Source organism: Phyllobates terribilis, unplaced genomic scaffold (genome assembly GCF_046119375.1).
Source record: "Phyllobates terribilis strain yellow unplaced genomic scaffold, ASM4611937v1 Scaffold_5__5_contigs__length_657084704, whole genome shotgun sequence".
In the NCBI taxonomy this organism is placed as follows: Eukaryota; Metazoa; Chordata; class Amphibia; order Anura; family Dendrobatidae; genus Phyllobates; species Phyllobates terribilis.
Genome location: NW_027362765.1, coordinates 54,773,900 through 54,799,143, shown reverse-complemented (window position 1 = coordinate 54,799,143; position 25,244 = coordinate 54,773,900). Strand labels below are relative to the sequence as shown.

At 44.5% G+C, this 25,244-nt stretch overlaps 2 protein-coding genes across 2 annotated transcripts in view; both read left to right on the top strand.

The window, feature by feature from the left end:
• Positions 1-25,244, top strand: part of LOC141271962 (uncharacterized) — a 54,798-nt gene that overhangs the window by 28,372 nt on the left and 1,182 nt on the right. The window lies entirely within an intron of this gene.
• On the top strand, positions 1,376-25,210 carry LOC141271960 (gastrula zinc finger protein XlCGF66.1-like). Its single transcript, XM_073682213.1, has 7 exons — positions 1,376-1,498; positions 9,216-9,383; positions 9,513-9,692; positions 9,776-9,899; positions 9,981-10,063; positions 10,803-10,862; positions 25,072-25,210. The coding sequence occupies exons 2-7, from the start codon at positions 9,306-9,308 to the stop codon at positions 25,081-25,083; spliced, it is 537 nt and encodes a 178-aa protein (XP_073538314.1). The 5' UTR covers positions 1,376-1,498; positions 9,216-9,305; the 3' UTR covers positions 25,084-25,210.

Genomic DNA, 25,244 nt, shown 5'->3' with positions numbered 1-25,244 from the left:
CGGCTCCGCTCCGTACACCTCGTACACACGCGGCTCCGCTCCGTACACCTCGTACACACGCGGCTCCGCTCCGTACACCTCGTACACACGCGGTTCCGCTCCGTACACCTCGTACACACGTGGCTCTGCTCCGTACACCTCGTACACACGCGGCTCCGCTCCGTACACCTCGTACACACGCGGCTCCGCTCCGTACACCTCGTACACACGCGGTTCCGCTCCGTACACCTCGTACACACGTGGCTCTGCTCCGTACACCTCGTACACGCGCGACTCCGCTCCGTACGCCTCGTACACGCGCGACTCCGCTCCGTACGCCTCGTACACGCGCGGCTCCGCTCCGTACACCTCGTACACACGCGACTCCGCTCCGTACATCTCGTACACACGCGGCTCCGCTCCGTACACCTCGTACACACGCGGCTCCGCTCCATACACCTTGTACACACGCGACTCCGCTCCGTACACCTCGTACACGCGCGGCTCTGCTCCGTATACTTCGTACACACGCGGCTCCACTCCGTACGCCTCGTACACGCGCGGCTCCGCTCCATACACCTCGTACACACGCGGCTCCGCTCCGTACACGTCGTACACACGCGGCTCCGCTCCGTACACGTCGTACACACGCGGCTCCGCTCCGTACACGTCGTACACACGCGGCTCCGCTCCGTACACGTCGTACACACGCGGCTCCGCTCCGTACACCTCGTACACACGCGGCTCCGCTCCGTACACCTCGTACACGCGCGGCTCCGCTTCGTACACCTCGTACACGCGCGGCTCCGCTCCGTACACCTCGTACACGTGCGGCTCCTCTCCGTACACCTTGTACACACGCGGCTCCGCTCCGTACACCTCGTACACACGCGGCTCCGCTCCGTACGCCTCGTACACGCGCGGCTCAGCTCCGTACACCTCGTACACGCGCGGCTCAGCTCCGTACGCCTCGTACACCCGCGGCTCCGCTCCGTACACCTCGTACACGCGCGGCTCCGCTCCGTACACCTCGTACACGCGCGGCTCAGCTCCGTACACCTCGTACACACGCGGCTCCACTCCGTACACCTCGTACACGCGCGGCTCAGCTCCGTACACCTCGTACACACACGGCTCTGCTCCGTACACCTCGTACACGCGCGGCTCCACTCCGTACACCTCGTACACACGCGGCTCTGCTCCGTACACCTCGTACACACACGGCTCTGCTCCGTACACCTCGTACACACGCGGCTCCGCTCCGTACACCTCGTACACACACGGCTCCTCTCCGTACACCTCGTACACACGCGGCTCTGCTACATCCACACTGTAAACCCCTCCTGACCCCACACATAACCTTCCCCTCATCCAGCACCATGACAACCAGCACAGCAGAGTCCTGCATCCACTGAGGCCCCTGATCATGTGACCCCTGACTCCTCCCCTCCTGTGACCTCATCACAGGTCCTGTGCGCACAGAACAGCCATATATGTGGTGGCGGCTCTGCAGGTGGAGGTAAGTGGAGATTCCCATTACTGGGGGCAGGGGGCAGTAACCCCTCCATTATTGAGTGTATTTTTGTATTTTGACACTCCAGGATATAGAACGTGTTACTTTCCCCTGCTATAGATGTATGAGGCGCTGGTATTTGCAGTCTGAGCTGTACATTGTAATAGTCACATTTTGGATACATATAATTTCAAAATCTATATCTTTTTAGTCTGTGTATCTGTCCTTTATCTCGTTATTTTTTGCTTTATTTGTAATATTTTTGAATAGAACCTTTCTGGGTTATTGCTTAGGCCTTTGGTTGACATGACCACCCATTGGATAATGTGGCAGGGGTCTAATTGGGCATCACAGAATGTACCTTTACCCTAATCAGTTACGAGAGGCAACAGACAAGACTGGAGTCAACTCTGATCATGGCTGTTACAGACGGATCCCAATAGGCAATCAAAAGTATGTCTAAGTACTCCCCTTCATATATTATTGCTCACAGTGGAGTCAGGAAGGAATTTTTTTCCCCAATGTGGAGCTTAGTGTTTGCCACATGTTTTTTTTTTGCCTTCCTCTGGATCAACATGTTAGGCTATGGGTTGAACTAGATGGACTTAGTCTTCCTTCAACCTTAAAAACTATGTTACAGTAATCATGCAGCTGAGTCTGGGTGATTACTGTGATCAATAGTATGTCAAGGCAACAAACTACCACAGCAGAGTGCAAAAGGAGTGAGATCTTCCTTACAATGATGAGCTTACTACTTTCTGATCGAGGAGGCAAGCTGAAGTCAGTAAAGGGGTTTTCCAGTTTCATAAAACCTCTGCCCTCCGGCTGCCTTTTGTATTAAATCTCCCACACGCAGCATGATGTCCCCACACAGCCTTCCTCGCAGCATGATGTCCCCACAAAGCCCCCTACATGATATGATGTTCCTCACAAAGTATTGTGTCCCCTACAAGGCTCCCCATGCAGAATAATAATGTCCCCCACACACAGTATAATGTCCCCACACAGCCCTCCATGCAACATGATGTCCCCACAAAGCCCCCTATGATGTCCTCACAAAGCCTCTCACAAAGTATTGTGTCCCCCACTACACTCCCCATGCAGTATAATGTCCCCACACACAGTATGATGTCTCCACACTGACCCCCACACAGTATGGTGTCTCCATACAGCCCTTTATGTAGTATGATGCCTCCACACAGCCCTCCATATAGTATGATGTTCTCACATAGCCCTTCACAGATTATGATGTCCCCACAGTCCCTCCTGTGGCTCCCTTCTTCATCATCATTGTGTTTACCTGTATCTGTATCCCAAGGATGCAGAAACTGGGGAAATTGAGATGCTGTGCAGTAAGCGACCGCGTGGTGCCAGAGAGCACTGTTTCCAACCATTTAGCTGTCCCGGTCAGTGGGCCACACAGGAACAGCCAAAGGACTCCATGTGGCCATAGGTCTCACTTTGCCCAGGTCTGGTATAAAGTATTGGCAGGATATCAGTGAGATTGTACGATAGTCTAATATGTATAGCTGCCTCCCAATACATCCTCGAAACATGATGATGGTGGAGAGAAGAATCTGGCATTTTGAAATTTCAACAGCTTATCCTTTCCTTCTCCAGGAGATAAGCTGGAAGGGTCTGGAAGCCTCTTTCATAGAGAACACAGGAGCGCTCAGCCGAGGTTATAGGGGAATCTGGAAGATATTTGTCGCCTGAACAGTTGTCTAAGGTGCCTTTAGGGGTTCTCCTGAGTAATTGAGGTTGTGTATCGCTTAACTAAGACTATGTTTAGACACATATTTAAATTCACGGGGCCAATCATATCCACATTATGGATGACTGCACAAGCTAGATGATATTGATGTGATTAGTGCATCCTGTGAATTTCTTGCAACATGTGCACTAGTACATTCACGTATGTATATTTGATGCTTCCGACACATGCTCTTAATTCTATAAGTACATGTGTCAAGGCCCAATTCTCCAGATATATACATGTTGCAGCTGTATAACTATTGTTATGGGATCACATGGTAAGGTAGATTTTCTTAGCCATAGGTCAGGTTGAGCAGCACAAATGTGAGGAGATGATGCAGCAGGGCGGGACTTGCCAGATGGCATGTGGATCTACAAGGATTAGGAGAGCAGGGTATGCATGACATCAGATGGGTAAGAGGAGTTGGAAGCATTGTATGCAGCAGGACTGCATCCACCAGCAGAGTCGTAATTTTTGATAGCACCAGAATAGCAGAAAATAATTACCGTATCAGGTACCTTGATTGCAAAGATGAGTTTATAAATGTATAACTTGACACAACAAACCTGAGAATGGAGTACTGCCAGAAGTAGCTGGACAGGGCTGGATAGTAATTCAAGGTGTCTCTGTTCTGTGAGTACATCTTATCTATAGAATTGCATTTTACAGAACATTCTAACAATATGTGTAGGCTAAACCTTGGTTTATTTTAGCTGAATCAAAACATGATTTTATACAGCTGGTATGTACTTAACAAGTAATATAACAAATTATGGATATGGCAAATATGAATTATTATGGTTATAATAGCTATATCATTTTTCTTAGCAATTTCAGACAGGAATAGCTGAATACAGTTTATTATTTGGTACCTAGATAGCTGATGTTAATCTCAGTGTGCAAGAGCACTACGATTAACAAGATTGTGCTTGAAAGTGGTTGGTGGTTTGCAGATAGGTGTTGCAGGGAAGATAATTAGACACTCAACTGTAGAGTCAAATAGAAGATGAGATAAAGTCCTAGAATAGATAGTGGTAACAGATTGCTCCACTTCCTGAATACTCAGGCTGCAAACAGCTGCCTAAGCCAGTTTTAAAAGGCTTTGGTTTATTATGTCAGAGGTGTTTGCTGGTTTACCACAGTTACCAGGTTTCTTGCAGAGCGCCATCCAAAAGTGGAAGCAAAGTACACACCACAGTCATACACTATACAAGGTGGAAGACCAAACCTTGGGACATTTTTAAAAAACTGTTCACCACCACCCAAATAGTACTGAATTATTGTAACTCGGGAAGATCACCAACAAAGTCCATGGAGATTTCACCCCAAGGTTCTTGTGATAGAAATAGAGGCTGATGTGGACCAAGAGGCGCTCTACAAGAAGATTTGAACTGCACTGTCTAAGGACAATATGACATGAACACTTTTACATCTTTACATTTAGTACATTAGCAGTATGTTTCTCCATCTTCTAATTCTCCACCTAAAAGGTGATCTCTGTGCTTGAAAGCACTTCACGTTAAGGCCTTAACACAGGCCAATTCTTCTCTTGTTTTGGGCCACCTATGAGTTAGGTGGCCCAAAACAAGAGAAGAATTGGCCTGTGTTAAGGCCTTAACAAGAAGTGCTTTCAAGCAGAGAGATCACCTTTTAGGTGGAGAATTAGAAGATGGAGAAATAAAAGCAAGGTCTACGATACCATTCAATTACATGTGAGGGTGCATCCTCTCATAATAACATGAGTCAAAGAACCTGGAAATGGCATCAGCCAGTGTTTTTTTTTTTGGCCAGCTAGTAAAGTGTGTGAGGATGAAGTCAAACTGCGAGAACAATTTTAAGGCTGTGTGCCCACGTAGCGTTTTTCAAGCGTTTATGCTGCGGAATTTCCGCAGCGGAAACGCTTGTGAAACGCTAGGTAATCCGCACCCCATGGTCCCCAAGGGGATTCCGCATGTTCTATGCACATGCTGCGGATTTTTCCGCAGCGTTTATGCTGCGTACAAAAATCCGCAGCATGTCATTTAATTTTGCGGAAGTGCAGCGGAACTCCCGCCATTGACTTGCATTGAGACGCATAGAAACCGCGACTGTACATTTTTACAAGCGGCTTCTATGCGTCTCTATGTGCGGATGGTACCCAGTTCTGGAGGAGGGGAGACTCTCATCCAGACCTGGGTACCATTGTACCTGTAAAAAAAGTATAAAATAACAAATAAAGTTTATACTCACCTGTCTGGCGTCTTCTCTCTGAATGCCAGCAGCGCTGAAGGACCTTCGGTGACGTCACAGTCATGTGACCGCAGGCCCTTCACCGCTCTGTCTCGCGATATGCCGGCAGCCGGGAACCAGCCAGGAAGCAGCGCTGCAGCCACGCCGGGGCCTCGGGGGTGAGTATAGCTTTATTTGTTTTAATTTTTACGGTTCACACTGTATAAATCCATGCTGTTTGCATGGATTTATACAGTGTGACCTAGTTGTCAAGCACTTTCCAAGTGATGCTATCGCCTGGAAAGTGCTTGTCAATCTGCATGCGGAAACGCATGTGAACCCGCATGTGGATCCGCATGTATTCTGCAGGAAAAACGCATGCACAATCTGCATGCGTTTTTTTCTGCCAGGGAGATGCAGAAATGCTGCAGAAATTTTCTGCTTCATTTCTGCATCGTGGGCACATAGCCTAAGTATCAGACTTGACGGAGATTTAGCCTACGGGCAGATTGGAGATACGTCTAGTTATTATGGTCCATACAAATGGTCCCCTGAAACTAAGCTACTTCAAATAGATGTTGCTATTCCTCCAGACCTCATTTTATGGCTAAGAATTAATGATCACCAACTGAGTAATTCTGTTTTGTCTCGTAATTCTTCATGAGGAAACAGCAGAGATCATTTCTAAATTCTGAATAATTTCATGACAGAACTGCTCCTATGCAAATAGCAGAGGCATCCACTTCAAGGAAGAATAGCATGTCAACATCACGGTAGTGTAGAACAGGAGCCATGGAAAAAAAAACAAATCCACAAACAGGATGCAGCAGACCCAATTAATAATGGTGGAGGTAAAACAGGTGCAAACTACTGAGGAAACAATCACTTGCAACCTACCAGTTCATGCAGGTGGTGATTGCTCAGTATTAGGCTACGTGCCCATGATGCGGAAATGCTCCGGATTTTTTCCTGAGCGTTTCTGCATCTCCCTGGCAGAAAAAACGCATGCGGATTGTACATGCGTTTTTCCTGCCAGGGACATGTGGATGTGAAGCGTTCTTCACATGCATTTCCGCATGCGGGTTATCAAGCGCTTTGCAAGCGATTTTGGCATCACTTGGAAAGTGCTTGACAACTTGGTCACACTATATAAATCCATGCAGCCGGCATGAATTTATATACACTGTGTTCCAAATTATTATGCAAATAATATTTTCTCAGATTTTCCCAAATTACCTATATGAATTGCAGTCATTGTAATTTTCCAGTCAAATAACTATTAGAGTACAATTGAAAGGTTTTTGTACAAACTGCCTATGATAACAGTATATTTTTAAAAAAATAAAAAACTCAAGCTGCACTCAAAATGCATGTTCCAAATTATTATGCACAGCAGAGTTTTCAACCTTTTCATTTTAATAAAGAACAAAAAAATGGTCATTTTTGAAATTATAAGCAGTAGCAGGTTATTACAAACTGAAATCAAACAGTTTTCAACTCAAAACTTTATTCTAGGTGATGTTACATTTGCACATAGGACCCCTTGTTCGAAAGGAGCTTCTGAACTCTCTCGTCCATTGAATTTGTCAGGTTTTGGATGGTTTCTGCTTTAATTGTTTTGCATGAGGACAGAATACCCTCCCAGAGCTGTTGCTTAGATGTGAACTGCCTCCCGCCATCATAGACACTCCTTTTGATGATGCTCCAGAGGTTCTCAATGGGGTTGATGTCAGGGGAGCATGGGGGTCACACCATAAGTTTGTCCCCTTTTATGCCCATAGCAGCCAGAGATGCAGATGTGTTATGTGCAGCATGAGACGGGGCGGTCGCGTGACCCATCACATGACTAAATGACGTCATTTAGTCCACCGCGAGCTGCCAACAAGCAGAGACAAGCACACCGGGGGCCATCAGAAGGTAAGTATAATATTTATTTTGTATTTTATTCTTTTCTTACATGTTCTATGGTACCCGGGTCCGGAGGAGAGTTTCCTCTTCTCCAGACCTGGGTACCATCCGCACGTTGATATGCATGGAATGCGCATCTACAGATGCAGTGATGCAGATTCCAGCGTTCCAATGTAAGTCAATGGCGGCGAAAATGCAGCGCTTCCGCAAAATAATTGGTAGTGCTGCGTTTTTTTCCGCAATGATAATCCGCAGCGGAAATTTCCGCAGCCTGTGCACAGCACATGCGGATTATCGTTGGGGACCATTGCAGACCTTCTACCAAGCATTTTTTAAGCGTTCCTGCAGCGGAATTGCCGCTGCGGAAATACTTAAAAAACGCATCGTGGGCACACAGCCTTGGAATTGCATATAGATGAAGCTTACAATAGGGTGCAAGTCACGCATATGTAAAGCACGCTGCCTAGCTAACAGCCTATTACACGCTCCTACTGTTTGATTAGGTGGGCTGCCCGCCACTCTCTCAGTGACCTACAGAGGTACAGGCCCCTAGTTTACAAGGTCACCATTGATGGGCCTGGCTGCACCCCATAAAAAATATATGCAAAATGTGCAGAAAAATATATAATATGAGGTATGGCTGATATTTTGGCCACGTCAGGGGTCCCACTTGGCAACCTACGTCAGGGGTCCTCACTTTTTTGCGAGTCCCTACACTACAGAGAGTGCCGAGCAGCCCGCCTAATCGAATAGTAGTGGCCTGTAATAGGCTAACAGCCAGAAGTGACAGTGACTCTCTGGCATCTGCACACAATAAAATTGAAGTCACAGCCTTGAGAAGGGCAGAACAGTGCACAGGAGAGACGCTAGACAGAATGCGCATTTGCGGGATTTCCGGCCGCGCACCTGACGTCAAAGGCAAGCAGGGAAGAGGGGGAGGAGAAATCTACTATAATAAGAGAGTAGTTTATAATAAGGAGAAAAATGGAGCCTTAAGCTGTTTAGAGCAATTGTCAAAATTTTCTTAGATATAAAAGTTAAAATCCATTACAAAAACAACCCACATAGCAAAAATACATGAAAAATGTGATAAACACAGACCTCGGGCTGCAAGTAACTAGTGGAACCAATTACATATATGTCATAATAAATAGAGAGTATGCCCCAAGGGCATTCCTATAGACAGCGTATATTAGTAGTGTCTTATGAGTCCATAAATCTTACCATGAACCAGAGGGAGAAAGGTATAGTACCTAATACAAATATTGAGACCCATCCTAGTAACTATCGATAAATTCAATGGAAAACATATCCTTAAAAGTTGGACTCATGGACATACCCAAAAGTTAAAGATGGATGCCAATGGAACTGTCAGCCTGTTGAAGAGATTCCCCACGTCCCCTACGCACGTTTCGCTTGTATAAGTGACCGCTTCATCATGGGGGAGTAAGAGAGTAGGCAGTCTTATCTTTCGGGCAGCATACGCCCCATAGCCTGGAAGATCAAAACAAAAATAGATGATTTTTAATAAGCAAGGCATCATCAAGAAGGCATGCAGGAATGACTAGTTTCAGCTTTATACAATCTGTATGCCCGTACTATTAGCTAAAACACTCAAATGGGTTGACAGATACCCTTTAAAAGGCCTTAGCTTATTATGTTAGCTGTGTTTGCAGGGTTAGCACAGTATCCTGATGCGGACTAGCACAGATTGAGCTGGCCATAGAAAAGGGAAGCAAAGCCCAGCGCTGGAGCCTGGGCAGGTAACAGCTATATCCTATAAATATGCCATTAATGTTATAGATTGGACAACACCTTAAATATCTCCTCATATGTGTCCCCATATTACAGAATCTCCAGTAATTGTCCTTACAATATCGGATCCTCTCAGTGGGTAGAGAATTTCTATATAAGAGAATTTTCCTAATTGACCCGTCAAAGATGGATAAGGACAGGGACAAGATGGCGGAGAGGATATTACACCTCACCCTAGAGATCCTCTTCCGGCTTACTGGAGAGGTGAGAGATTCTGATGACGTCACATTACATCATTCTTATCTATGGGAATAACAGATGGACAGAACTGGAGAGGTGAGGACTCTGGAAATGTCTGTAGTGATATTTAATAACGTGTCTCTCCATAACCAGGATTACGTATTGGTGAAGAAGACCTCTAGTGAGCGCTATCAGACCCCTGTGTCTAAAGGATGGGAAAGGCCACTGAGCCTAATAACAGGGCCTCCACCTCACCCCCTGATACATGAGGACATCAATGAGCAGAAGATCCTAGAACTCGTCTACAAGATGATTGAGTTGCTGACTGGAGAGGTGACACTGCTGGGAATACTGGGACATTATACAGCAACGCTATGAAGGGATCGTGGGGATGACAGTATCATTGTATGTGTCAGGTTCCTATAAGATGTCAGGATGTCACCGTCTATTTCTCCATGGAGGAGTGGGAGTATTTAGAAGGACACAAAGATTTGTACAAGGACGTCATGATGGAGGTTCCCGAGACCCTCACATCACCAGGTAATAGACAGGTCAAAATACACATGACATATCATTTTTTGCATATAAAGAATAAATTCAGTCCCTGTATGTTTCCTACAGTTTTATCCAGTCAGAGGACAACACCAGAGAGATGTCCCAGTCCTCTTCCACAAGAAAATCCCAATGTTCCTCAGGATCATCAGGTAGATGGAGAGAAGGTGTCATGAGATCTCCCCTATTATTATTATTATTAATAATTTATATAGCGCCATTGATTCCATGGCGCTGTACATAAGAAGGGGTTGCATACTAAATACAGATATCACTTACAGTAAACAAACTAACATTGATGGAACGGTACGGAGGGAAGAGGACCCTGCCCTTGCGGGCTTACATTCTACAGGAAAGGGGCGGAGACAGTAGGTTGAGGGGTTGCAGTAGTTCCGGTGTTGGTTGAGGTGGCAGCAAGCAAGGTCATGGCAGGCTGTAAGCTTGTTTGAAGAGATGGGTTTTCAGGTTCCGTCTGAAGGATCCAGGTGTGGTGGATAATCGGACGTGTTGAGGCACAGAATTCCATAGGACTGGGGATATTCGGGAGAAATCTTGGAGGCGATTGCGTGAGGAACGAATAAGTGTGGAGAAGAGAAGGAGGTCTTGGGAGGAACGGAGGTTACGTGAAGGAATATATCGGGAGATTAGTTCAGAGGTGTACGGAGGAGAGAGGTTGTGGATGGCTTTGTAGGTCAGTAGGTCTGTAGGCTCCCCTATGATGTGTTGACGACTGTGAAGGTCTTGTGTTCAGTCTTGTTTTATCCAACAGTATTATATGTTTTATACTTATGTAATGAGAACGGTGGAGATGGCAGGATTAGAGCTGATCATAGATGTGACTTTTACAATATTTGTTTCAGGATAAAGATCTGACCCATATTAATATTACAGAGACATGTTTGTGTGATGATGAGTGGAGTAAAGAGGAGATTCCTACAGATAACCACCCAGGTGAGTAGTAAATTCATGGAAGAGCCTGATATTTTTGAAAGACAAGTATTAGCAGTCTAACATGCTGATTTTTAAAGAGGAATCAAGTGCAAATCTGGGTGTGTATCAAGCAGTTGATGTGATTTATCTGGGCTTTATAATATTGTACTGAAGCTGCAGATGCATTCATTAGGGATAATGTATCGGTAAGGAAGGAAATGTGGGACTGGAACGCGGTGTCCACCGCTTGTTCACGTGTCCGGACACGTGAACAAGTGGTGGACACAGCGTTCCAGCCCCACATTTCCTTCGTTTGAGTGACACAGGTCCATTTGATGCTCACCACTAGAGACACTGCTTCCCTTCTCCCCCCTCTATTCCAGATTTCTCCAGCGGTCGGATTGCACAGATGAAGGCCATGTTGGCCGAAACGTTTGTTGTTTTCTTGGACTGAATTAAAAATTTTGTTGCAAAGTAGCTCCTTTTGAGTGCCAAGCTTTTTCTCATACAAATGGAGGACTGGGACTTTAATTTAGACCCTGGCTCCAGTTGCAACCTAACTGGCTCCAAGTCGTTCACGCCCCATGTCCCATCAAAAAATCAGGCTTACTCAAGCTTACTTCATGCACTATAGCCTGTCCCCACCTCTTCCTCTCTCTCTGTCGATGCCATCTTCCCTCCAGCTTGATCCCTGGATGGAGGTGGCAGACTGTGGCAGCCCTCATCACAATCCCTCAGTGGCCAGCTAAGCTCTGCTCCTATCATTCACCTTCCACAGGCCAGGGTATCTCTTCAAGATCGGGTAGGCTGTCTGCTGGCTTTAGGAATGTTTTAGTGGTGTCCTAGCTACTCTTCTTCCTCCCAGGCACCAGTTTTTTTTATATATAATGTGTATACACAAATTTTGGACACACCTTCTCATTTAAAGATTTTTCTGTATTTTCATGACTATGAAAATTGTACATTCACACTGAAGGCATCAAAACTATGAATTAACACATGTGGAATTATATACTTAACAAAAAAGTGTGAAACAACTGAAAATATGTCTTATATTCTAGGTTCTTCAAAGTAGCCACCTTTTGCTTTGATGACTGCTTTGCACACTCTTGGCATTCTCTTGATGAGCTTCAAGAGGTAGTCATCGGAAATGGTTTTCACTTCACAGGTGTGGCCTGTCAGGTTTAATAAGTGGGATTTCTTGGCTTATAAATGGGGGGACCATCAGTTGTGTTGTGCAGAAGTCTGGTGGATACACAGCTGATAGTCCTACTGAATAGACTGTTAGAATTTGTATTATGGCAAGAAAAAAGCAGCTAAGTAAAGAAAAACGAGTGGCCATCATTACTTTAAGAAATGAAGGTCAGTCAGTGCGAAAAATTGGGAAAACTTTGAAAGTGTCCCCAAGTGCAGTTGCAAAAACCATCAAGCGCTACAAAGAAACTGGCTCACATGAGGACCGCCCCAGGAAAGGAAGACCAAGAGTCACCTCTGCTTCTGAGGATAAGTTTATCTGAGTCACCTGAGTCAAAGGCGAACGGATGGACTCTACATGCCTGGTTCCCACCGTGAAGCATGGAGGAGGAGGTGTGATGGTGTGGGGGTGCTTTGCTGGTGACACTGTTGGGGATTTATTCAAAATTGAAGGCATACTGAACCAGCATGGCTACCACAGCATCTTGCAGCAGCATGCTATAACATCCGGTTTGCGTTTAGTTGGACCATCATTTATTTTTCAACAGGACAATTATTATTATTATTAATTTATATAGCGCCATTGATTCCATGTCGCTGTACATAAGGAGGGGTTACATACCTAATACAGATATCACTTACAGTAAACAAACTAACAATGATAGAACGGTACAAAGGGAAGAGGACCCTGCCCTTGCGGGCTTACATTCTACAGGAATGGGGCGGAGACAGTAGGTTGAGGGGTTGCAGTAGTTCCGGTGTTGTTGGTTGAGGTAGCAGCAAGAAAGGTCATGGCAGGCTGTAAGCTTGTTTGAAGAAATGGGTTTTCAGGTTCCGTCTGAAGGATCCAGGTGTGGTGGATACTCGGACGTGTTGAGGCACAGAATTCCATAGGACTGGGGATATTCGGGAGAAATCTTGGAGGCGATTGCGTGAGGAGCGAATAAGTGTGGAGAAGAGAAGGAGGTCTTGGGAGGACCGGAGGTTACGTGAGAGAATGTATTGGGAGATTAGTTCAGAGATGTACGGAGGAGAGAGGTTATGGATGGCTTTGTAGGTCAGTGTTAGTAGTTTGAACTGGATACGCTGGGGGAATGGGAGCCAATGAAGGGATTTGCAAAGGGGGGTAGCAGAGTAGCGAGGCGAGAGATGAACAAGTCGTGCAGCAGAGTTGAGGATGGACTGGAGGGGTGCGAGAGTGTTAGCAGGTAGGCCACAGAGGAGGATGTTGCAATAGTCGAGGCGGGAGATGATGAGGGCATGCACAAGCAGTTTAGTAGATTGAGGGTTGAGGAAAGGACGGATTCTGGAAATATTTTTGAGCTGGAGGCAACAGGAGGTGGCGAGAGCTTGGATGTGGGGTTTGAAGGACAGGGCAGAGTCAAGGGTTACTCCGAGGCAGCGGATTGTCTGTACAGGGGAAAGAGTAATGTCATTTATTGTGATAGAAAGATCAGGTGGGAAAGATATGCGAGATAGGGGAAAGATAATGAGTTCAGTTTTGTCCACATTGAGCTTGAGGTAGCGGGAGGAGAAGGAGGATATGGCTGATAGACATGCTGGGATTCTGGACAGCAGAGAGGTGATATCTGGGCCAGAGAGGTAGATCTGGGTGTCATCAGCGTACAGATGGTACTGGAAGCCATGGGATTTTATGAGCTGTCCCAGGCCAAGGGTATAGATTGAGAAGAGTAGGGGTCCTAGGACAGAGCCTTGAGGGACTCCAACATAGAGGGGACGGGGTGAGGAGGTAGTGTGAGAGTGGGAGACACTAAATGTGCGGTTAGAAAGGTATGAGGAGATCCAGGATAGGGCAAGGTCTTTGACGCCAAAGGAAGAGAGGATCTGTAGTAGGAGGCAGTGGTCAACTTTATCGAAAGCAGAGGATAGGTCAAGAAGAAGGAGTACAGAGAATTGTCTGTTAGCTTTGGCTGTAAGTAAGTCATTGGTGATTTTGGTAAGGGCATTTTCGGTGGAATGGTGGGGGCGGAAGCCAGATTGTCGGTTGTTGAAGAGAGAGTTAGATGAAAAGTGGAAGGAAAGTTCAGCGTGAACGTGTTGCTCAAGGAGTTTGGAGGCAAATGGGAGCAACGATATGGGGGGATAGCTGGACAAAGCGGTTGGGTCGAGGGATTGCTTTTTGAGGATGGGTGTGATTGTGGCATGTTTGAAGGCAGCGGGGAAAGTACCAGAAGATAGTGATAGGCTGAAGAGATGGGTTAGGGATGGGATGAGTGTGGGGGTGAGGTTGGGGAGGAGATGGGATGGGGTCGAGTGCACATGTAGTGAGGTGTGATTTGGAGAGCAGACGAGTAAGGTCTCTTTCCGTGATGTTGGGAAGGGAGGTTATGGGGGTAGGGAAATGCTGTGGAAAACAAAGGGGTTGTGGTGGTCGGACAGTAAAGAATTGCCGTGTTTGGTCAGTCTTGTTTTTGAAGTGTGTGGCAAACTCCTCAGCAGAGATGACGGAGGTCGGAGGGGGCAGTGGAGAGCGGAGGAGAGAGTTAAAAGTGTTGAATAGCTGTTTGGGGTTGTAGGATAGGGAGAATGTGAGGGTTGTGAAGTAGGCCTGTTTAGCAGAGGTGAGTGCTGATTTGAATGCAAGTGTTGCTTGTTTGAATGCAGTGAAGTCATCTTGAGTATATGTTTTCTTCCAACGCCGCTCCGCAACCCTGGACGCTTGTCGAAGCTGTTTAGTGAGGTTGTTGTGCCAGGGTTGCCTGTTGACTCGCCGTGCTCTGCCATGCACAAGAGGGGAAACCGAGTCAATAGCTGATGCGAGAGTGGCATTGTAGAAAGCGGTGGCGCTGTCTGTGTCATGGAGTGAGGATATGGATGTCAGTGGTAGAACAGAGTCAGAGAGTGTGTGAGTGTCTAGATGTGCAAGGTTTCTGCGGGGGGGTGCTAGTTGCCGGACATGGGTGACAGGTGGGGAGGGCAGGGATGAGAATGTGAGTAGATGGTGGTCAGATAGGGGTAGGGGGGAGGTTGTGAGGTTAGATAGGAAGCAGAGTCGGGTGAAGATCAGGTCTGGTGTGTGGGTGGCTGAGGAGGACCACTGAGTAAGTCCAAAGGATGAAGTAAGCGACAAGAGTTTGGATGCTGCTGACTGGCGAGTGTCAGTGGTGATGTTGAAATCGCCCATGATGATTGTGGGAATGTCAGCACAGAGAAAGTAAAGAAGCCAGGTGGAGAATTGGTCAATAAAGGCAGTGATCGGGCCTGGGGGTCGGTATATGACAGCCACTTGGAGGTTGGAGGGAGAGTAAATGCGGACAGAGTGGACTTCAAAAGAAGGGAGAATAAGGGAGGGAAGAGGAGGAGTAGGGCTAAAGGTGCAGTTGTTAGAGAGGAGAAGACCCACTCCTCCACCATGTCTGTTTCCAGGGCGAGGAGTGTGGGTGAAGTGGAGGCCACCGTAACACAGCGCAGCAGGGGAGGCAGTGTCAGAGGGTGTTAGCCGTGTCTCTGTGATGCCCAGGAAGGAGAGATGACGAGAGGTAAAGAGGTCGTGGACAAAATGGAGCTTGTTGCAGACAGAGCGTGCATTCCACAGTGCTCCAGAGAGAGGGAGCTGAGGGGTGGGAATCAGGGGGACCGGTTTTGCGTAAGAGAGGTTGTGGTAGTTTGCAGTTGGTTTGATGCGATAGGTGGGGGAATTGGTGGAGGGTGCAAGCTGTGGGGTTTCAGGATATGTCTCCAGCAGTGAGGAGAAGCAGAAAGAGGGAGAGCAGGTGATCCCAAACACACCTCCAGGCTGGGTAAGGGCTATTTGACCAAGAAGGAGAGTGATGGGGTGCTACGCCAGATGACCTGGCCTCCACAGTCACCAGACCTGAACCCAATCGAGATGGTTTGGGGTGAGCTGGACCGCAGAGTGAAAGCAAAAGGGCCAACAAGTGCTAAGCATCTCTGGGAACTCCTTCAAGATTGTTGGAAGACAATTTCCGGTGACTACGTCTTGAAGCTCATCAAGAGAATGCCAAAAGTGTGCAAAGCAGTTATCAAAGCAAAAGGTGGCTACTTTGAAGAACCTAGAATATAAGACTTATTTTCAGTTGTTTCACACTTTTTTGTTAAGTATATAATTCCACATGTGTTAATTCATAGTTTTGATGCCTTCAGTGTGAATGTACAATTTTCATAGTCATGAAAATACAGAAAAATCTTTAAATGAGAAGGTGTGTCCAAACTTTTGGTCTGTACTGTATGTATATTATATATATACACATATACAATATACATATATATCTGTCATTCTGTCATGTATGAGCCTAAATAAGAACACATACACCAGCCTCCCCTGGTTGCACATTTTTTCCTGCACCTCATGCAAGCATGCTGCCACAACTTGCACTGCTTGTGCCCTCCTGATGGCCTCTCAGTAGGATAGATCGTGCTAGTGGAATGGACGGTACTTGAACCACTTCTCAGAAGAGTCAGGCAAGCAAGTAGAATTTTTTCAGTATGACATATCGCATGACTGCACTTGACGATACTCTCCATTTCCCAGAGTAGTCAGACTATCAGACAGAGTTCTCTCAGTATGACATAACTTACCAAGAAAACTTGATGGTACTTGGACCACTTCCCAAAGGAATCAGACCATCAAACCGACATCTCTCAGTAGGACATTATTTTGCAAATGAGTAACACTCTGACCATTCCCAAAGGGAAGTCAGACCATTCAGCAAGTGTTTTTGCTCAATATTCTGGCATATTGCGTAGGTGAAATACACATTACTCTGATCGCTTTCCAAAGTTAGTTACACCTTCAAGCAGAAATCTCTCCGTATGCGGTATTGAGCAAGTGAACCACACAGTACTCTGACTATTTCCCAGGGTGTAGACAAAAACCCAAGAAAAAAAGGCAGGCCACACCTGCAAACAGACTGAAACAGAAAACTTAGAGATGAACTGGAATATATGTTGGTGTGCATGCAGTATGCAAGCTCATGTTGACGCTGGCCACTAAAGAGACAAAAACCCAAAAAGAAACATAATGAGCAAATATCCTTTATTTTGAGCTGAACATTACATTAATGTAGTTCCCCATGGCTGCGTGTCCACTTGCCGCGTTTCAGTCCTTCTCTGCCCTAATCCACATGTACGTCACTCGACAAATGGTAAGGTTTTAATATTAGAGGTTACAACTGCCCCGAATATGGTCACAGTGACGTGGTGGGATGGCTTTTGCATTTTTTGATGAAAATAATGTTAACTAAGCACCCTATGTTATTTTCATGCACTAGTGCTGTTTATTTACAGCAGGTTATCTGCTTATTATGTTTTTATCTTGGGTTCTGTTTGTTTAGTGGCCAGTGTGAACATGCGCTTACATGCTGCATGCACACCAATTTATATTCCAGTTCATCTCTTTAGGTTTTCTATTTCCCAGGGTGTGTCATATCAACAAAGTCTTCCCAGCATGGTATTATGCGCAAACAGACCAGAAAGTACTCTGACTACTTCCGAGAATGATTAGAAAATAGTAGACAGCATACAGGCTTGGGTGGTACAAAAAATAACTTTTTTTTTATTCTGCCTTACAGGATGAAACATTTCAACCTAATACAGGTCTTTATTAAGCATACAAAATGGTGCAAACAACAAGTTCATGTAACATAGATAATCAAGAGAACACCAATCAGGACTCTAGTTCCCACCCCTCTAAAATTCCACCCACCGTACCCCTCAAAATACATACATAATATACAATCACATAGTGCATAACATACAATAAATCATTATATCAACAGGATATTTCACCACATATGTAACACTGAATATTACATAGACATAGATCGCAAAGCCGAGATATCCAAAAGGTGGATCGTGTCCCGGTGCACCAATAGTCTACCATCATCTTCATCATCCAGGCAACCATATATTCAATCATAGAGATGCCATGTGACATGGCCCAATGTGCAAGCATCGACGCTGTCCAATCCTGGACTAGGCCGCGCAACATCATCCAGATACGGTCAGATGCTCAAGGCCGAATGATTAATATACAGCCCACTGCGTGAGTGCCACCTAATCCTGGACAAGGCCCCGTATATCGGTACCATGGTGACCACGATCACCTAACCGCGGGCACACCGTTATCACCATAGAAATAGCGGTCACATGACCACACAGCCATGTTACATCACGTAAAAAAAAATACAAGCACAAATATTAAAACAAAAGTAAGAAAAAGAAAGTGTAAAAAAAAAAGAAAAAAGGGGAAGGGAAAAAAACAATACAAATGGAGAGAAAAGAGGGAGGGAGACAAAAAAGGCAGACATATAGATCAACCAAAGGAACCGCCTTCAAATCAATCTTCCAGTCATCGCCTCGCTTTAATGTCCTATAGTTTGGTGATTTAAAATTAAAAAAACAACCATTACAAACAAACCAATGTTAGAAGCAAACAGAATATAGAAATTCCAATGTTATAAACATCCAAGAATATTATATTCCATGTTGAGCCCTTTTGGATATAAACAATCCAACTCATAAATCCAACGTAGCTCCTTTTTTTTCAATATTCTTAATCTATCACCCCCTCTTCTCAGAATGGGTACACTATCTGTCACCCTAAATCTAAGTTGATTTACAGAGTGTTCATTCTCCAAAAATGTTTTGATATTGGTAGGTCAATCAGACCCATCCTAATCATACTTTTGTGTTTACTAATATGTGCCCATATTTCCTTAGTAGTCTCACCCACATAGAAAAGCCCACTATTGGGTAGATTACAAAACTTGATGCACAAGAATATTTATCCTTAATCATATATTTCTTACCACTCCAGAGATGAGAAGAAGAATCTCCCTTTAACATATTGCCACAGCATGCGCATCACAAGCATGGAAAATTACCCATCCTTAGGGGTGCTCAGCGTTGTTTGTATTGATTTTTTTAAAAGAACCAATGTCAGACACAACCAAAATATCCTGTAAATTGCTGCCCCGCTTATAAGATAACAGAGATGGGAACTTATCACCATCACCAATTGTGGGATATCTCGTAGATAAAATTGACCAATGTTTCTTAAGAATACCAGCCATCTGTTCACTAAAGGTGCAGTAGATGGAGACAAAAGGATTCCTGGCTGTTTTCTGGGTTTGGCACCCACTCATCAAAAGGTCCTCTCTTTTAAGGTTCAAAGCATTAGCCTTAAAGTTTGACACATCCAATATCGGATATCCCCTTGAAATACATTTATTGCACATCCCCTCCAGCCTCTCATATATTTTCAAATCACTAGACACTATCGTCCTTACTCTGATTAGTTGACTCCAAGGTAAAGATTCAGTCATTCTCCGTGGATGATTACTGTCAAATCGAAATATGTTATTTCCCAGTGTGAGTAAACCATCTAACAGAGGCTACTCAGTCGGGTTTATCTAATGGATCAGATTGTACTATGGCCTCTTCCTAGGTGACTCAGACCAGCTAACTGAGGATCTCTGTGGCGTATAACACTGTCGAACCAGTTGGTACTTTAACCAAAGGGAGTTAGACCTATTAACAGAGACCTCTCTGCCTCTTGGCAAGTCTGTAAGCTTTCTAGTGTGTTTACTTAACCTCCAACCGGAGTATTTTCCTCCATGAGATAGGACCGTCTTTGATCCCAGTAGATCTGTCTAGTTCAAGGCTTGAACTAGATCTTGTAGAGGAATCCACCTTTCTCGCTTTAGCCATACCATCCAAGGCGTTTGGTTATTTTGTGTCCCCAATTGTCACCCATGGTTGCCTATCTCCTCCACTAGAGTTTCCTGCGGTAGGTGACAGGCTCATTGCTGCGGTCTTAGCCTTTCTACACCCCAGGGGAAGCTTGGGCTTTGCTCATAATCGGGGCAATGTTTTCTTTTTCCGCATTTCAGCTTAAGAGCTTAGATTGCATGCTTATCATAGCATTCTACAGTGGGAGTCCAGTACTTTTTAAGGTTTTACAGAGTTCTCACTTCCACGTCGGTGGACGCTAGGCTTGGCAGAAGGTTACTGCAAATGGCAGTTCTTTGGGTGTTAACTTGAAGGATTGTTATTCTCCCTTTTGTAGCACTGTTAGTAGATATCCAACCCCAGGGACTGCTTTGGCAAATACCATTGTCTCCTGTGCCTCACAATTATGAGCCCAAGAAAAGACGATTTTTAATGCGCAATGTAAAATCTCTTACAGCCTTCATTGGGTAAGCTCTATTTGCCCTGTGGGCGTGTGTTTGTGTTGTTCTTTTGGGGGTGGTTGTTCTTTTGCTTCTCCTACTGCTTTTTCACCAACTGCGTAGCTTGTGCCGGTAGGCCAGGTGTGGCCTGCTGGGGGGAGCTGAAATATATATATTTTTTAAAGGTGTTGTTCTAAGTGTCATCCTCCTGGTGGCAGCAAACTTCACCCAAAGTTTCCTGTGTCTCCCTCAATAAAGGCTATGAGAAAGATTTTATGGTGAGTACCAAAAATCCTGCTATTAACCTCCTCCTTTGTTGGGATGTCACTTAAAGTCCTGGAAAGTGCTCCGCACGTGTGGAGGGGGCTTAGGAGTTAAGCTCCCGCCACATGCAGATGATGCTGGCTCTGTTAAATAGCTGTTAAATAGCTGGCATCAGTCTCTATTAACCGTAGCTGGCACCGAGTTCTGACCGCGGCTGTTAGCCATTCACATGCTTCTTTCAATCTATGATAGAAGCATTTAAATTGAAGCGTGCCGGTGCTTGCGGGGGACTGATGGGTTATTATGACTGTTGAAGACCTCCGTCGCTGTCATTTTGGTCCTCCTGTGAAGCTCAGCCATTGGCTGAGCTCCATAGGAGACCGATATCTTCACTATATACTGTAGTATTGCAGTATACAGTACCAGCAATTAAATGATTGCAGGTTCAAGTCCCCCATGAATAATTGCAATACCACAACTTCTTTTTTTTATTTAATGATTTTTATTGAGCTTTAAAAATTGTCCAGGTAACAGGGTTCTCCAGATCATTACAATTACAGCAGTACCAAATTATTCTTTGTAATTCTAGCAGTAAGACTTTAGAATGATCAGGAGTTAGTAATGGTAGATATTATTTCTCCATATAGAAAAGGTGCTGAATGCTTGGCTAGTACTGCATTACACTCGGGATTCTAATTAGTCAAGCAATGACTGATATATAATTTATGGGTTAAACTTGATCAACCTGTCCCTTTTTTTTCAATCTGTATGGAAGATGAAAGGTCAGTGTCTGTGCCAGGAATGCTACTCACAAAGGACTAGGAGAAAAAGACATTATTAAACTCTTGATGAGCATGAAAGACGAGCATTACCCTTCTCTAAGACTGCTGCTCCAACTATGTCCGCCAGACCGCAAGTGGTATCATTCTAAACCCCAGTCACCTGAGGTCACTGATTGGCTGGAGGTGAAGGAGACTGGTGGTTGGGACCTCTGCTGCTGCTGAAATCTCACACTGTTCCATACATGCTGCAGCTATTAATCAGACTAGATTGGGTGGGTGGTTGAAGTGCTATCAGTCAAGCTGGATGGGAAGAGATTGAATTCACATGGATTTATGAGTTTGTTCACTCTTATGCTGGGCTCAAAAAATTGTTCATTTAATTATTAGAATTATACAGCCATTATGACAAAAGATTTTCAAAGTAAGTACTCCAGCCTTATCAGTTGTACTTTCTTTCAGAATTACTTAATCCTGGACTTAAAACACCACATAAGACATCAACATCCTTGTGTAATCTTTTAGCAATGTTTTGAATCGTTTGATTATTAGTTGGGCCTTTTCTAAGCATTAAACATACAGTTACCATTGCGTGTGTGATGACTGCAGCCTGTCACTGCACACATACATGACCTTCTGTGCTGTCCCTGCTGAAAGAGGAAGCAAAGAGACTGGCAGGAGACTTGGGTAGCAGTTAAGAGAAGTGGTGAGGAATTGATAGGTGAATATTATTTTTTACTTTTACACCACTCTTGGTGTACAACCTCTTAAATTTACAGTCTATGGAAACAGATGTACGTAGGATGTGGAATTGAATGTTAAAATAGCCATACAATTCAATTGTCAGAATGCAATCTTGTCAATTAATTAGACTGGGACTCCATTTATAACTTTCCAGTGCCTAAACCGATCACAACTGATGTTAAAATGACATCAGTCATCAACACATTTTTCAGAGCTTTCCACTGCCAAACTGCTGAGCCAGATTGAAAAAAACGCAACTTGTAGCACTTTGATTCGACTCTTTAAAAGGTCTGGCGCTACAAGAGATGTGCAGGACAGCACAAGGCTGAGGGATCCATTCTTGCATCAATTTACTGCTGGCTTTTGGTCACTATCATGCCGGAAAAAAAAAATTGGACAGTCAGATAAGCGGAAACTCAGCCTTACCATGTTTTCTTAATATTCTCATTTCAATGTCAAAAAAGAAGATCAACTATGAAGAAATCTTGGATTTTTGACACCCTGTAAACTTGTTTCTCCTATAAAATTAGTGTGGTTATGTTAGTCATTATTATTACAAATTAACTGGATATTATTTTTATTATGCAACTTCTGAAGTCACATATTCTTCACAACTTTATTGAAGGGTCTTTTCCAACTTGGCAAGTTATCACTTATTCACAATCTAGGTGGTAAGTTGTTGATTGCTGGTGGTTTAACCACTGAGACTTCCACTGAACCAGAGAATGGGGCTATGAAATGCCTTGTCAGAATAGAACAGAGGCCATGCATGCCATGGAAAATGAATGGGATCTTGACCAAAATTTCATTCTAAAAGGGCACTTAAGTGTCCATTTTTTATATTGTTGAGAGATCCAGATGTGGGACCCTCCGTGATCTGCAAGTTATCACTTCTACTCTTGTTAGGATAGGATGACCCGATAAGTGAGGCCTGTGACGCTGAGCCACTACTCACGGACAAGCCTTGAGACGATAGTCAGAATGTCCAAGGTCAGATACCAGGAGAGGTCGTAGTACAATGGGGAAGACAAAAGAATGGTCAGCTAAAAGTCTGGGGTCAAATGCCAGGAAGGTGCATCAAGACAAGGGAATAAAACAAACGGATTGTCAGAGGCCAAATCTATGGTCAGATACCTGAAGCCAGAGAGCGTCAAGAGCAGAAGGGATAATCTACAAGAATAGTCACGACAATCCTAGGTCCAGCGACAAGGTCAGAGAAAGAGACACACATTTAACAAAGCTAAGCTACAACTGACACTGGACTGCTCACAGCTAAATAACTTGCAAATGATTAAGGGCGTGAGCCACCTGGGGAAACATCCGCAGGCTAGACCAGATTGAGAAGCAGGGCTGTCAATCAAAATGCTGACAGCCCAGCACCGCCCCATGATTAGATTGGATGACTGCACTGTCCCTCACAAACCTGACATTCTAGCGCACTCCAGATTCTATAGGGCGGTTAAGCTGTCACTCACAGCATCCCTTGTTAGAACATGTAACCAATATGGTCTATGGGCATGTTCACATGTCCATTTTCTTTCAGAGGGTCTAGTATCTGCAAAAGGAAAATAATTGAGACATATTTGTTTGATTTGCGGCTCAAAGTAGTCCATTCAAGTGAATGATTCTAAGAAAATCAGGAAGCAAATGAATGCAGTGTATGTGCTATTTTTTATATTTTAATGGCTAGGAGAAGCTTGGATTTTTTTTTAATAAATAAAATGGATTCCACAGTGATGGTAGAAACTGGCAATTGGGCAAAAAAAATTAAATTCACTTCCGAACTAATAGTCCCACAAAAATAGGTTTTGCAAAAGTTCTTGATAAATTGCCCCTCAACCTACAGATCTACAAAAATAAAATGAAACGTAATTAAAGTTTGCATTTTACATAAGTCGACGTTTGCTAAATAGTGTTATAACTATTTGTATTAAGGCCAGAAAAATAGTTTGCAAAAGGACAAATTTTTCTACATATTCTGAAAATCTAGCGTGAGTTTTAGAATAAATGCACTGTTCACGACTAAAACAGTCAAGAATTACTTTGATACATAAAATCATTCTAAAGTTATTACCACATACAGTAAAGTGAGATTTAAAGGGAATCTGTCACCCCTGTGACGTATATAACCTATTAATATGGGCATACTGATGATAGAAATAAATCTATTCATACCTATATGCCTCAAATTAATGGTTTTGATGTTTTGAAATCATATATTATAACTTTGTGGTTATGATTGCTCCAGGCCCTGGGCCTGTAAGAAATCCCCTCCACCTCTCTGTATTATAATAGTGCCCCCCCCTCCCCTGCACGTCACAGTGTCCTGTGACGTGCAGTTGCGGAGCTGTAATCTCGCACCTACGCATTGATCTTCCTCCACGATCCTCCCTTCCACGAGTCTACGTGACTCACCGGCGCCTGTGCAGAAGATCACAGACTAGTGTATTCCGTGATCTCCTGCGCAGGCGCATCACATCCCCTTGGCTTCCCAACAGACTGTAAGCAGAGCCGGACTGACCGACCCGCCCGCCATTATCCCCGAGACCTGTTTTACCCTATGGCGGCAGTGTCTGCGCTTCACTGCCGGCGCTTGCGCAGAAGATCACGGAATACGCTAGTCTGCGATCTTCTGTGCTGGTATCTGTGAGTCCCGAAGACTGGGAGGATCGTGGAGATAGTTCAAAGCACAGGCTGGAGATTACAGCGCCGCACTAGTAAGGGGGTAACTAGGGAGGGGGGTACTATGATAATAAAGAGAGGAGGTGGGGATTCCTTACGGGCCCGGGTCCTGGAGCAGTCATTACAATAAAGGTATAACATAACATTTCAAAACATCAAAACCATTAATATGAGGTGTGAATAGATTTACATTTCTATCACCTGTATGCCCATAATACGTTATATACTCCCAGGGGGTGACAGATTCCCCTTTAAAACCAAATGAGGATGTATCCTGAAAAATAATATAGGCCAAATCTTTAGGAGGTTAATATATTAACATTTCTATTTTGCCATTTCAAAGATTATTTTTATATAAAGTATTTATAATTTAAAAAAATAAATGAATAAAATTGTATTTCTATTTTTTTTTAGTTTTGTTTTTAGCAGATAGCTGTACAAGGAGCTCAGAGGAACATGAAATAACTTCAGATCTTAAAGCAAATGATGGCGGTACATCACATGATACATATGAAGAGTATATCATTATCCCAGATACACCTCCAGCCCTTCACAGCAATGATCTATCATCTGATCCTTTTCAACAG